This window comes from Gouania willdenowi, chromosome 19 (genome assembly GCF_900634775.1).
Source record: "Gouania willdenowi chromosome 19, fGouWil2.1, whole genome shotgun sequence".
In the NCBI taxonomy this organism is placed as follows: domain Eukaryota; kingdom Metazoa; phylum Chordata; class Actinopteri; order Blenniiformes; family Gobiesocidae; genus Gouania; species Gouania willdenowi.
In genome coordinates, this window is record NC_041062.1 from 4,200,550 (window position 1) to 4,216,538 (window position 15,989).

The 15,989-nt window shown below is 37.3% G+C and overlaps 1 protein-coding gene across 5 annotated transcripts in view; it reads right to left on the reverse strand.

Annotated features, from left to right (window-relative positions):
- Positions 1–15,989, reverse strand: part of sdk2b (sidekick cell adhesion molecule 2b) — a 339,250-nt gene that overhangs the window by 60,483 nt on the left and 262,778 nt on the right. For 4 of the 5 annotated variants that reach the window (XM_028476014.1, XM_028476012.1, XM_028476013.1 and 1 more), the window contains exons 5-9: positions 11,387–11,520; positions 6,921–7,032; positions 5,913–6,103; positions 4,095–4,178; positions 3,807–4,001 (exon numbers count right to left, since the gene is read on the reverse strand). In XM_028476014.1, coding sequence (XP_028331815.1) covers positions 3,807–4,001; positions 4,095–4,178; positions 5,913–6,103; positions 6,921–7,032; positions 11,387–11,520 — 716 coding nt within the window. The remainder of the gene's footprint in view (positions 1–3,806; positions 4,002–4,094; positions 4,179–5,912; positions 6,104–6,920; positions 7,033–11,386; positions 11,521–15,989) is intronic. The other variant, XM_028476015.1, reaches the window with a different exon arrangement.

Below are 15,989 nucleotides of genomic sequence, written 5' to 3' on the forward strand. Positions count from 1 at the left end.
TTAATTGCAATTACTTTGACCAGCATTTTTTCCAATTACAATTAAAATTACAATTATTATTTTACCCCTCAAAGTCAACTACAATGACATTGTCAATTACTAAAGTTCAATTACAATTCATCACAATTGCTGAGCCTTTAATAAAAAAAAACCCCATAAAACTTAACCTTCTTAAGCATCTCTGATGATAATGGATCAGCTGTAAAATACACTAAAAATGTTATATATCATCTAATTTGTTTTTCATCTCTTGGTTACCTTGTTAAGCTTCTTTATGCATGACAATATTGGTATTAATGATTATGGTGTGGGCGTTCTGTCAGTATACCCCTATATTTACATTTAATTTTTTAATGGTAAAATTATATTAATACTTGATATAAAACACATTTTAATAATTGTTAACTACGTAAGTCCATGTGTAAGCCGTAGCGATTACAATTATAACTAAAATATTTACATTTCCTCAAAAAAAAAATGCAGGTGCTGGCCTGCGTCATACTGCATTAGCTTAGCATTAACTAGCATTAGCATCAGCTAGCAATATCATTAACTAGCAATAGCATTAATTAGCATTAGCGTAAAATAACATTGGCATTAGCTAGCATTTGCATTAACATTTGCATTAGCAAGCATTACCAAGCATTAGCAAGCATTAGCTAGCATTAATATTTGCATTAATATAGCCATTTGCAATAATATAGCCATTTGCATTAGCTTGCATTAGCATTAGCATGAGCTAACATTGGCATGAGCTAGCAATAGCATTAACTAGCATTAGCCTAGCATTAGCCTAGCAACAACATTAAACTAGCAATAGCATTAATCTACCATTACCTAAACATTAACCTAGTAATAGCCTAACCTCGCATTAGCATTAACTAGCATTAGCATTGACCTGACAATAACATTAATCTAGCATTAGCCTAACATTAGCAATAAGGTTGAAAAAGGCTGAATGGTCAAAATCGGTTGAAGAATGACTGGGGATGAAGGGGTTAAAAGTTGAAAAAGCTGAAATTTCCAATAAAAGTGAATGGGAAAAAAAGTAAGTCAAAAAGTTTAAAAGATACAAATAATAAAAGAATTTTCTGAACGATTTGATAGCTTAATTGTCAAAATAAAACGCTGTAGGAACAGAAAACGCAGGACGGGTGAAAAAAAATACTATGATAAAAACAATAAAAAAAGAAATGAAAACAATAGTGAGGAGGCCTCCTGCATCCTCACCAATTACATTGTAATTGTAATTAATTATCAATTACGCGATTACAATTATAACTGGCCCCAACCCTGGTAAAAGGGGTACAGAGATGAGAAAGGTTTAGCGTGTAAGCATCAGACTGATAGCTCAATGTTTAGCCTGTTCTTTGTCTCCCTAATCCTAAACACATTGACCCAGACGTCACCTTGGCCAACGACTGTCTGCTTCCGGTCGTTTTTTATGAGATAGTGAAGCTCATGCAGACGAGGACGGAACAATAGAAGAAGAATATAAGGAGCAAGAAGGCAATTTGTAGATAACTCACACTCCTATTTGTGCTGTGCATTAAATCAAAGCTTTTATTGGAAGACAGGAAAGCGCATCTCTCTGAAATAGGTCGAGGTGGGAGTTTGTTACGGGTGTTATGTTGATCTGTGGGACAGGGGAAGAGGGAACGTGAATGCGTCGAGAGAGATGACGGGATAAAATAAGACCTGCAGGGAGGAGAAGAAGAGCTGGAGGCAGCGAAACAGGGAAAAATAAGGACGTGAGCAGTGATTTGGAGAGACAGATTATTATGAATTCTGATAAAGTGGCGCAGCGTGCAGTGAAGGCAGCGGGAACTGAGACAAAGTGAAGAGAATTAGATGTCAGAAACTTGCCAAATAGCAGCACAGTGAGGCTAAAATTATCGTTGATTTGAAACTTCCAACAGAGGGGGAAGAGGCTCAGAAAAAGTATTTTAATATCTGGTATTATAAATGACAAACATCTTCAATTTCCTTCTTCACATGCCACAAAAAAGCCTGTTGATCTGTAGTAGGAAATACAAAAGATGACAGCAAAAATACACAGATATAATAGAAAAAAAATAAACAAAACAACAGCAAAAGACAAATGACAACAAAAAAGGAGAGGAACATATACTAAATGATACCAAAAATAAATAAATATACAAAATGCCAACAGAAACACAAAATAAGCATATAATATTCAAAATATTACAAAAAACAAAGAACTAACAACAACAAAAATTAACAAAATGATGACAAAAACACACAAAACGATAGCAAAAGCACACAAAATGGGAGAAAAATGTACCAGAAACACACAAAATGAAACAAATGACACACAAAATTTGAGAAAAATTTAAACCACATAAAATAAATACAAATATCACAAAGAACACACTACTAACAACAACAAAAAACACAAAATGACAACAGAAACACATAGAATGAAAAATAAAAAATGGATTAAACTATAACAAGAACACTCAAACAACAATAAAAATATACAAAATGACAACAAAAAACACACAAAACAAGAACAAAAATATACAAAAATGACAATAGTTTAAAAGATTATCGTTATTATTGTTAAGATTTATCATCATTTAGCCTCAAAATGAAAAAGTGACGATACAATGACTTTAAAATATTAGCTAGCTTCAGGCATAATGGTTTAGTAAAGATAATAATATAACACTTTATTTGAGGTTTTATACATAAAGCTGACATTACACTGTTATTATCAGTCATTAGCATGAATATGACACTAAATTATGACACCTTTGGAGCTATGTTGGCATTTTTTGGGTTAGGTGGAGGGATCTAGTGGGGTTAGGGTAACAAACGACACTTAATGATAGCATTAATGACACCTTATTCATGCTAATGACAGGCGTCATGTCATAATAATGACAGTGTAACTTAAGCCTTATGCATAAAATTTCAAGTTAAGTGTTACCTTAAAGAGTCTATTCCGTGTTGTTTTTCAGGGGTTGCCATAGCAGCCTTTTACAACTTGCACCCTAAACTAGGTTTTACCAGGTGGTGTTTTTTGCTTGTAAGTTTGTCAGAAAAGCCTGAAATGATTGTGTAGGACTCCAACAGTTATATCCTGGTTGAAAGATGTCAACAGATACCCATTAACCAGAATGCAATGGTCCATAAGCTCTCAAAACCGTACTTGAAATGACCAATTTTCTTTTAATCTATTAACTCATTGACTGCCATTGAATCCAAACGTAAATCCAAACGTTACTGCCATTGATGTATATGTACGTCACTTGTGTTTCGAGGGAGGCCAAAATACGATAAGGGAACCATACAACTCTGACTCATACAGCTAAATAATAATTTTGCTTTCAAAAGCCCGATCTCAGTGTTGTTTTTGTTGTTTTATAGAAGGAAACCAATGTTGTCACTAAAGCAAAAAAAAACGTACATATACAACTGCTGATTACGGAAGAACAAAACAAGCTAGAAACAAAAAAAAAAAAATTCTAATGAAAGTAGATAGTTTCTTTCAGAATCTGGTTTCAGATTTTACATAGTCATAGTACAAAATACTGTGTGGGTTTTCAAAATTAGTCAAAATGCTCAAAAATGTCTGGCAGGGAGGGGGGTTGCTGTTCTGAGAATGGCTGGCAGCCAATGAGTTAATGACTCGTTATTCCTGAATCTGATTAAGGTTTTGGTGTGTCCTTAACTTGGTTTTGTTAAATTCTAATGTTTGAACAAAGACTACGCTTCAGTCATTCCTTCAAACTCAGCAATTATTAGTAAAAAAGAAGAAAAAAAGCTGTGGAGGCACTCACTGGTCACAGCCAAGTAGGTGTTTGTTTGAACCTCTCCCGCAAAGTTTCTGGCAAAGCACTGGAACATGCCGGTGTCGTCGGGAAGGAGGCCGTTGACTTGCAGGCTGCCGCCCGTCAGAACCCGGTACCGGGGCGTCTTCACCGGATCAATAGGCAGCGCGTCCTTGTACCAGACGATGTCCGGTTGAGGCACTCCTGTAGGGTGAGAAGGGGTCGCTTTATAGACGGGCAATGTTTTCATTCTCGCCTGATAGTATTTAGCTAACGTTCTCTAAGGATCGCACTCACCTCGAGCCTGACAGGGGATGTCCACAACCTTTTCCATCTCGGCTGTGATGTGTCGCTCTGGCTCTTTTATGAACTGTGGTGGCTCTGAAACACAAGTAGGATTTTTCAAATATATTCAGATACATTTCTAACCCTCATTTTATCCCCACATATTACTAAACACATTTTACCCTTGGGGTTAATTTGACCCTAGAGATATTTGTCTCCAGAAAATGATTTTCAGAAAATTGTTGACCAAGTTTGTGTGTCAGGTACTTTGTTTATTTGTTGAATACATAAATAACCCCTTGATAATGAAACCATCTCTAGCGCCACTGCTGCCCAAACTTTTAAATTACAATTAATTAATGTTTCAAATCCAAATGTTCTCAAATTTACTCACAACATTAATGACTACAAAAGTATGAACCCATTTGGTTGTGGTGATGATATGACCTTAACATGCAGCGCCACCATCAGGTCAAACTTTCAATTTTAGAGTTAGTGTATCTTGAAAAAATTTCCCCCAAATCATTTGTAATTTGGTGTGCACATTCATGACTCTCACAGAATAAACCATATTGCTTGATGTTGGTCTTTCCATGTTTGGAAGGGATTGTGTCAGCTGGGGGGTCAACACTCTCATTCTCATCAATTGAGAATCGGGTTTAAAGAAGCTAAAACAGCTTGGGGTCAAATTGACCCCAGAGAAACACCAATGTGTGCAATATGCGTTCAGCACATTGAAAAAATGTCATCATGATAATTTTATGCTGAATCAATTGTACCCATCAAATTAGGAAGTCATGAAATATGAAGCAAAAACTCAAAAGTGAACCTCAATAATCAGCTCGATGTGACAATTAGAATAAAAAAAAACATTTCTAATCGATATTCAGTGATGGTTTGGAGATGGAGAATGTGAGGAAAGGCTCAGTTAGTCCTATCAAGGGAACATTTGGCCACACCTGCTGCTTGGACTCACATCACAACCTTGAAGACATCAAAGTGTTTTCGCTGGAGTGAAATGAAAGCGACTCACGCAATGCTATTAAACTGTTCCTCCAGGCCGGCCATTAGTTTTCTGCCTTTTAAATCAATAACACGTTCACCTTTTTGCCTCACAACTTCACAGCTATGCCTTTCTTAGAGTGTCGCAATGTGACAAATAACATTTACCTACATTATGCAACATCTGTGATTTAAATTGCAAACCTAAATGCTAAGTTTAATTCAATAAATAATGACTATAGTGACTGGTATGGGTATAAGAAACAATCAATTCAGGGATATATTGCAATGTTTCATTAAACATGTATTTTAACAAAAAACAAATGTTATTGCGCTGACATATACATAGCACGTAAAGGCCTGGTCAATAGGGGTAAATGAACCACCACTCCTCAATGCATTTTAGCATGGAAGTTGATTTCACTTTATTTTCATAAAACATACTGGGCACTTTTATAGATACATGTGGTTACTTTTTCAAATAATTTAAAAACTTAACAGAATCAGAATCTGAAGCAAAAGATAAACTTTTGAAAAATGTAAAAATGTAGTTTTTGATATTGATACTTGAATTACAGTTAGCTACCATTTACTTGTTCTCGCAAGTAAAAAAAAGAATGAAATTAATTGTATTTCATACCATTTTATACTTGTAATGGTAACATTTGTAATCATTAATATTGCGCTATATCACAATGTCTATCAAGATACACTGTATTGGGATATATTGTATTGTGACATGCAAATTGTGAATTGTATCGTCAGATTCATGGCAATGCACAGCCCTAGTGATCGGTAAAATACTTTAATTGCATTTATTAATCGTACCTAGTACATGTAAATAGGCTCCAGCGCTGACTGAAGGCACGCTGCTGCTGCGGAGAACCGCCTCGCACTCGTAGAAGCCGGCGTCGCTGACCACAGGACTGAGGATGGTCAACCTGCGGTTGAAGTCGCTCAAACCGCTGCTCACCAACATGCCGTTCTTTCGCCAGGAGATACTCAGCTTGATTAGAGGCCTGTAAAGCAAAGTGGACACAGAAGGAGGTGCTAGATTACATATCAAAGGCTTTTGTCATTAACTGTGAGAAAATTTGGTTTGTGATGATAACCTGTATCATGTTTGTAGCAAGAAAATATCAAGAGAAATCAGCTTTGGATAAAATCATCTGATCAATGAAATTTGAATCTTGTAATATGATAACTAAAACATGACGACACTACACACACAGCCTCTCACATCTTAGGGTATTATAACTATTACTTAATAGAGCTATTAAACTATTATCAAAGGGCCCTGTGGGGTTCCTCAGGGCTCTGTTCTTGGACCCTTTCTGTTTAGCATTTATATGCTTCCTTGAGAATGAATTCCACAGAACTGTAAGGTTGATTATCAGAGCTATGCAGACGACACACAGCTATATCTATTATATTGATTTAATGTTTTACCACTGATTTTAATGTTATTGATTTTTAAACTGTTAAATGTTTTCTGTTGCACTTTTTAACCATGTAAAGCACAATGAATTGCCTTGAATACTCAACCACGTATGACTGAGAGGGAAATTTTTAAACATGTTATTGTTGATTTAACATTTTTACTGCTGATTTTAATGTTCTTATTGATTTTTAAACTGTTAAATATTTTCTGCTGCACTTTTGAATCATGTAAATCACATTGAATTGCCTTGTGTATGAAATGCAAACAAATACATTTGCCTTGCCTTGCTAAGGCCCTCTGGTAGACAAAACACTGCATTAGTACATCAGCAACTAATCATAGAATGGCAAAAAAAATAAATATTGAATATTAAAAAATGTAAAAGGTGTTTTTACCTAGCATTGGCCACACACTCCATTGTGACCTCTGAGGTTCCTGTGACCACACTTGTGTTCCTTGGGGGGATGATGATGATGGGGGCAATGGGATCCGCAGGGCCTCCAACATCTTGGACAAACACATACAGACGTTAGGGCACAAAACCTGAGCGATTAATACGGTGACTTCAACAGGATTTGGCATGTTCACTGACAGATTTTGGGGGTTTATTTTTAGTTTCCACCTACTGCACTCTGTGGCTACAGTCATGGAAGTGAAAATCAAAAGTGACCGGTTGATACCGTGCATCTGTTCTGACAGAGAGTTTGATATGAATAGGATGTGACAGAGCACTGACTGTGCAAAGTACCGATTCATGGCATTTTGTGTCCAGACCAGTCCACTACATTATCAGAGGGTACCATGTAGAAGCTGTTATTAAGTCAGTGATTCTCAACATGTGGCTTTTTATGTCCTAATTCTAATGATCAATCCCCCAGAAAACATTAAAAGGGGGAAAATTTTTAACCCCTTTTTACCTTTTTTTTTCAAAAATTTTCAGACTTGAGCTACTGTTTTCCAATAAATATCCTTTTTTTTCTCCAATTTTTTTGTCCATTTTTGCACATTCTTTCTGATACCTTAATTCAATTTTTGTCCTTTCTTTAATCTGTTGGCCACTTTTCATCTCAACTCAGCTAACTTTTAGTCAATAAATACCACTTGTTTCCTTTCTCCCCTACATTTTGCCTCTTTTTGTTCTACATTTTTGCCCTTTTTCATTAATATTTGCCACATTTTGCACATTTAAGCAACCTTTTGCCATTACATACCACCTGGTTCCTTTTTTTGTAATTTTTTTGCAACTCTTGACTGCTTTGGGCCCATTATAGTCACTTTTCACTCTTTTCTTGCCACTTTTAGCCCATTTTTGGCCACCTATAAACAAATCTGCCTTAACTGGCTCATCAAAAAACAAAAAAACACATTGCAGACCAGACCGGACCACCGGGAAGATGCCCAGTATGCCAGATGGCCAGTCCACCCCTGGGTAGATCTACAAGGCAGCCAAAAACAGAAATTGCTGGAAATACACTGTTCGAAGCTCCTAAAGTGAAGACACCTGCATTTTAAAGCTTATAATGAGCGAGTGAGCAAATGTGTTCTGAACACAGGACACATAGCAGTGTGTGTCTGTGCATGTGTGATAAACTAGCACCAAGCCATCACTCCTATCATTCCATAACGCCTTGGGAATGTGCTAGTAGCTGTAGCTGTATGTGTCAAATGTAGCTAAAGGGCTTGTCATGAGTCCGTCTTAACATTCTTGGGCCATTAGCTCCAGTGTGCAGGCCATGTGTGACGGACGAATAGATTTCAGATGACCCGCAGCTAATGTTAGACTGCTGCTACTCACCTGTCAAATGATGCTGCATATCTCAAACTAATATATTTCTCTATTTTAGGGTTTAAATTTGGTTTGCAGGCTCCCTAAAAGTAGAAAAATTCAAATTATAGTTGACTTTTTTCTCCTTTTATCACACCAAGGGGCAACACTTATAGCTAGCTGCTTAGTAGCCGAGCTTAGCTTGAAATAGGACAAAGAGAAAGCCGTACATTAGGGTGACCTGTCCCCAGCTAAAGCTGTACCCGAAATGAGATCAGAATCTAGTGATTTATGAAAGAAAAAAATTGTGCGATGACGAGAACAACAGTTATTATAGTAACTAGGTTGTAGCAAAATGAACCACCATAGAAGACGAAAGGGGAAAAAATGCTAACAACAATGTTGAGTTCCGACTCATTCTTGCTGCTACACTTGATTATTAAAATGTTAAAATAAATTAAACCATAATTGTCCCTGTTTCTTCATTTAATCTTGATTTTTTTATATCTGAGCCATTGAGTATTATTCGAAATCAGTAATTTTACTTGTAATTAAGTACATTTTAAAAGAAGTAATTTGTTACATTTCTACACCCAACTGTTGAGTAAATTATTATTTTTTTGTTGATCAAATGATCAACGGACATTGTGAAACTACAAAAAAATGATATAACCACAACCATCAAATGTGTCACATCATAGCCGACCAATCAGATTAAACGTAATACACGGCACCAAAACAGCATTAAATAATGATTATTTCTCAGTTTTAGAGTTGATAAATGTGCTTAAATGTAGCCTATTTTGAATAATAACAATAATAATTATAAGACTCGTCTCCTCAGGCTTCCCTTCGTCTTTAGCTCTCGCCAAAGTCTCAGGCAAGTATTGTTGAACGCAGTGATGCTTGTGGGAACTAAGGTGTCAAAGGCGTCGCTGCAAGAACAGCTGCTGTCGCAGATATGGACAGATACACATACAGGACGGCGCGAGTGCTCACTCAAACTATAGCCGAAAAGTCAGTACATCGGTGTGTGTGTGTGTTTGCGTGTGTGTGCGTGCGTGTGTGTGTGGCTCTTGTATAATCAACTGTACCACTGTTCTCTATAAGTGCCATGGGCTATTTCTGCACCCTCGCGTTTTCAGCTATAATAATATACTCTCAACCACCTCATTCACTTTCATTATGAACTCCAGTCTAGCATGTCATAAGATGCAGCCTGTTACGTGTTTTTCCGTTATATTTCACTCTGTTGAGCTAAAAAGCCTGCAGGATTGCTTCGATTTTAGCATCTTGTGTTTTTTACTGTGAATGTTAAGAACTACTTGGTAGTGGAACAATTTGTCTGCGTCCCCCCGCCCCCTGAGGTGTTCAGAAAGCCCACTGATATGTGTGAAACATTTTTATACAAGTAGAGGACTGTGTTTAATGCATATTTGTTGTGGGGGGCTTTAGAGCAGTTGGTATGTGGAACCTCAAAGAAAATGATTAGCTGGGGGGGTGTCATTATTCATATATTGCGAGAATTTTTAATAATATGACAGTATATGAATAATAACATATAATCAATGGGTAATTGAGTCCAGTTATTTTCTTTTAAAGTCTTTGTAGAGCCACCAAGATTTGAGAAAAGCTGCTCGTAATGGCGATACGGTACGGTGGCGGCCATATTGCGCGTGAAAGTTCTAAACAAGTGGAGTAACAAAATCTGAAACCCAGCGAAATGGTGGCTCTGGTGGATGAACTCAGCATTTACGTGCAGACTTCAGCCATCAACGCTGGCACTTGTGACTCAACACCATTTTGTAGGGTCACACATTTTGTCACACCTGTCTACATCTTGGGGCTTAAATGGTGGTCAATGTTTTTGTTATTTTTACCTCCCCCTTCTCTACAGGGACTTTTAAAAAAAGTCACCTGACTAAACCTCTAGTATATGATCGCCAGTATTCTCGAACAGGGTGCACAGTAGCCTACGGCTAATAAAGCTAAAGGTCGTAGCATGTTTTAGTTTTGTAGTATGTAAGTAGGTGGAGATTGTATCCAAAACCACACCTACATTAAATAAGTTAAGAGAAATACTTTTAATTAAATCAAAAAAAAGTTTACATAAATATAAATGTTTCAAGTATTTATAAGACTGACCACAAGGTGGATTTCGCACTTAGCAGCCATCTTACAATAAAATTGGAAAGATGGTTAGTATTCATTTGTGACATGACCTTCAGTCAAAGGCTGTGTTCGAAATCATATAACGCACTGCACATATTAAGTTTGACGTCAAAATTAGTATGTAGAATCAGAATCAGAAAGGTTTTTATTTGCTAAGTAGAGTTTAAAACAACACAAGAATTTAACTTGGCAGTTGGTGAGAAGAACAAAACAATGCAGCCATTTGCTGCGCCATCTCGCTTAGATGAGAAGTGGAAAAAAGGAGGTAAGAAGAGGGGGAAAAAAGGCAGGTCCTAAATTGTGCCCCTTTAGTGAGGGGCACAGTGTGAGATTAGGAAAAAAACTCCTCAGCATGCAGAAGCACCAAATAAAACAATTACAACAAAATTCAAAGGACATAGCACACATCGGCAAGGAAGCGGGAGTAGCGTGTTCACATTAAATAGTATGAAAAGATTGAGTATACCTACAATATGGGGAAATTTTGTAAGTATCAAACATTGTCTTCTATTAGTTTTTTAACGCTTTTATGGCTCTTGTTTTGAAGTTAATTGGAAGTTTTGTCAATAGCACAAATTGTGGGTCTCCGAAATGCCGGAAAAAAAATTTGTATACACGAGTTTTAAGGATCAAATGACCACATGTCGATATTCTACTTGGTCACTTTCTCACGTAAAAGATTTTCAGAACTTTCAAAGGTGGAGAATCAACGGATATAATAACCTCAGTGTGATTCAGGTTTTTGTTGTTGTAGGTTCCAAATGCATGTTAGGAAACTTGGAAGTATACTTCAGTGGGAACGCTCATCATCCTAATCATACTCATAGTATATAGTAGACAGTATGTACTCATTGAGTTTGTAGTGTATAGTACACAGTGTGCCATTCCAAACACAACCAGATATTTATTCATGTTTTTACTCACTTTCCACAGACAAGGTGATGGGCTGGCTGGTCTTGTTCTCTCCGTTCTTGTCGTTCACCGCCTGTACGTAATAGCGTCCAGCATCCGGCGCCACCGTGGACAAAATGACCAGAGTGTTGTCTAGTGTGATTGCACTGAGCAGGAAACAGACACAAAAAAAAAGGTTTCACATCACAATACGTCTCAGGTTCCGTTACCGCGCTTGATTCCACTGATTAAAAGGGCATTAAAGATTTCAACCCTTTAATCACACTGTTAGGCCGCATTAGGTATATTGATTTACAATATGTACAAAATGTGTAAGTGCTGACCGAGCAAGCAGAAATATTGACGTCCACTTGTGGTGTGATACCTCCAGGCTCCTAATTGGCTATCTTCGTCTGTCCTGTTCTCTGGGGCTCGTATTTAAACGTTTAAAAACTTTTGGCAAAAGACGAGAGTTTGTGTATCAGAGGTTGAAATGACGGAGGACTAAAGTAACACTGAACTGTTTGCTTTCCTGATGCTGCTAAATCCAAAGTCTCTCATTGTGTTTCCCTTTCCATTCTTTCATCATTGTAACACCCAGCGTAAAAAAAAACATCCTCCTCATTTCTACCAGGAGTTACATCCTGTGACGATGTTTACAATCAATATTTTCTTATGATCCATGGCTTTTCAAGGATTTCTGACATAGAGGGATTGTTTCAACAGGATGACTTTCCCTGTTTGTACTTCTCCCTCCAGTCGGATCCATTGATTCCCTTTAATACACACCGGAGGGTAGTTTCTATTTATTTAGAAAAATCACATTAAAGTAGAAAAGTCGTAGACAACATCCAGCAGTAAGTTTGCGCTTTTGTAAATTTCAGCCTCCAAAAGAACAAATCAATGTCACTCAAGCTGTTGTTGTGTCAATTTGATTTTCGTGGAACTCAACAAAATACAAAAAGTAGCCCTGACTAGGGATGTCACTTTAACGCGTTAATTGCGATTAATTAATTACAGGAAAATTAACACGCTAAAAAAGGTGCGATTAAAAGAGATTAATTAGATGAATTAATTACAGAGCACAATTAATTAATCACACTATTTTTTTTTATTTCTTCAGAGCATTAGGCCTGACGTGACGTCAACATGATACATGAACGCTAATTGGCTGAAATCCTCATAATGGCGATGTCAAGAAATAAAGGGACACCACAAGTGTTTGAGGGTAAAAGTGTGATATAAATGACTGGAAAGACAGTTCTGACTTGAGAATACATCATCTTAAGTGCATTCATGTGATTGGTTGCGTATTGCTTTAACTCCTGCCTGTGCTCAGTTGTGCTTTTTTTCTTTTTTGTTTCTGATGTGTTGTTGATGTTTCATGGCTGATGATCCCTCTGCTCCTTCATTCCACTTGTTTTCTCTCCTGACCTTCACCACATCAGAGGGGGAACAAAATACCTGCTGTGCCTAATGACGACAGCTGATGAAAACACGCAAATAGTAGCTTTTTATTGGTATGCAACAAAGCTGTAATCAGCGTATGTACAGCCATGATTACAAATATATATATATATATATATATATATATATATATATATATATATCTGCTATAATATTACACATTTCTAGAGCTGCCTCTCAACTGATTGGATATTAAATATCTGAGAGCTGCCTCATGCAGCGGTCCCATCTGGGATTCCCCAGGCGGGGCTGGGACAGAAAACAGTCTTCCTAAAGGGCCGAGCAGGCCTCAATAGCTGCAGCTTATGATCTGCGTTAAATATTTAATGGTAGCTCACTGGAGCGGTGACATCCTGGACACACAGCCATGAATTATGGATCTCTTCAGGGCAGGGATGTGAGCAGAGCGGAAGTGTCCAAAGCGCTAGATGAGTCCCAGGCGACTTCCAGGGACCTTTTCTAAAATGGGACACAGTCAGTGTTTGACTGCTGGAAATATACACGCATGCTTGTGCTGCCTACGAGGCAGTTTGCTTGAAGGAATGGGCAACAATGTGATAAGAACACACAAGACATTTTGATATAAACTCAAGTTATTGAAAGGGCCCATGTTACGCTAAATCAACTTTTCTGTGCTTTAAACGTCATAAAGTGTTATTAGGGCTTCATACACATGCCCAAAGTGTTTTTTTTTATTGATTCCCTCAATCGTTAGTTAGAGGGTGATTTGCTCCTTTCTTACTGCAGGGCGAGCCCAAACACCTCACTCCAATTTGATGATGCGTTCCCACTTTGATGACGAATTTGACGCAACACTGAGCTGGAGAAGCCACGCCTCCAGGAAGCTCTTTGCCGTGATTGACGTGTAAACAGACACGCCAACAAAGGTGAGCATTTCAGCGTCCTACACGCAGTGTTCCCCGCCCCCACGCTCTGTCTTGTGTTTATAAAGCAGCATGAGCTCGGCTACGGAGTGGTTGGGAGGAGGGTGGGCCGTCCTCTGGCTCTACGTCACCGTGCGGGGAGGAAGAAATCAGTGTCCCGTCTGTAGACACGCCCACTCATGAATATGCATAAGTAGGCCGCAAATCAGCCTGTTTGTGGAGAGTTGCTCAAAAAGTGACTTTTCAGAGGCTAAAACTCTGAAAAACAGGCGAGTTTGGGAACATAAACCTCAAATACTATGTTTTTAGAGTTCTTAGAACAAATGGAAATGGGTGAAAAATAGCATGATATGGGGTCTGTAAGTTTTTGTCAAGCTGAGGTGCAATTCCTGACCTGAACTGAGAGGCAGTATTGTTCCTGCCTAATAAATAATAATTAAAAAGCTAATAGAATATGTAAATCTAATTATTAGTCTGGTAGTGGCACTTTAAAAAGGAAAAGTCAGATTTATTTTTTTTACGTTTTTTATACATTTGTTAATAATAAATAAATATATATTAATTTTTGTCTTTTTTTCCTTTTCAGAAATATTGTTTTGATCCCAGGAACACAATATCAAAATACATTAATTATGTAGTTATTGACACGATAAAAGAGAAATATTTTCTCCGTGTTGCTCGACTTTAACTGTGCATGCTGCCATACAGTTGTGCAGACTGTAGCTCCTTTGCTCGTGTGTGGTATATTATCAGGCCTCCATCTCACTCAGAAAATCCAGTTTTCATTAGAAACCTAATTCACACCTTTGTGTTCTGAGAACTACTGATTTAATGTGACCTTGCAGACTCTATTTGCTGTAAACTCGCCCTTCAAAACACCATTTACGACATAATTACGCCATCTGAGCACCTCCCATAAGTTTCATCTAATATTATCCACAGCAAATCCAGATTTCATCAGTTGCAGAGAGCGGGAGGCGTTTTCCTCCCTGCTAGTTGATTTTAATGTGCTACCCTACAGAGCATTGCATCCCCTCAGCCTGTAATCAGCAGCGGTTCAGCAGGGGTCACACTAAAACTTTGCTAAACAGTCTGTTCGCCACATCGTCATGCTCCAAGTGCTTGGCTTGCTTTTAGGATCAAAGACCAGATGAAGACAATAATATAATTAGGTTAAAATTCTATTTCTGCTTCTATAGATTGTGCTTTTCTAACTATCTTGATCCCTGCATGTATTCCAGTCATCCTCATTCAACTCCCAATCCCTCGGTGGGGCTGTGAGCAGCTTGTAATGATGGCTCACCTCGTACCCAGCACGATGTGGGGATTTATTAGTCCACGGAGCTCAGGAATTTGGACAAATCAGATATGTGCCGACGCACCTCTGCGTCTGTCTCGTCTTTATGTTTATTCCCAACTCTTTGAATGCTTCCTCTTTTCAACCGCAACCCAATTTCCTTTCCCATTACTATTCCCTGGGAAGACGTGCGCTCCAACACAAGAGTCTCGCCGGCAGTGCAGCTGCTAAAATCATCGCTGCCAACTGTGCAGCTTTCCTTTAGAAAAAGGTAGCAGCAGTCAAATGGGCCATAACTTTCCTGTGAAATCCTTTTTTTTTTAGAATTAATTGGGAAGAATGGAGGTTTGCTGCCAGTTTGTTCAGAAACCATCTGTATGTTTTATAGGAATGAGAACAAAGGTTTCATATATATTTAAAGATTTGTTTTAAAACTTTATTAGACACTGTGGTATTTTGCCTATTGAAGACACAGCTAGCTAATTACAGCTAACTATAGGGTCTCTGATTAACAATGGTCCCGGAAAAACGACAAAAATTACAAAAATGTCCATCATTACAAGTAAATGGCAATATTATTATCATTAATACTATTCATATTTTTATTCAACACATAAACGGTAATGTTATTATTCTTTGAGTTTTAATTTAACACATAAATGGCAATATTATTATGTTGTCATTGTTACTTTTTATTTTTTAGTTAATTGGCAATATTATTATCATTATTATTTTTATTTTTATTTCACACATACAGTAAATGGCAATGTTATTATTATTATCATCATCATCATTTGGGTTTTACTTAAACACATAAATGGCAATATTACTATCAATCAATGTTTTTTATTTAGACTCAGGTCCATTAAAAAAAGACAAAAAACATACAACAACAATATATATATATATATATTATCATTATCTATTTATTTTAAATGCTATACTTAATTGACAATATTATTATTATGATTTATATTTTTATTTCACA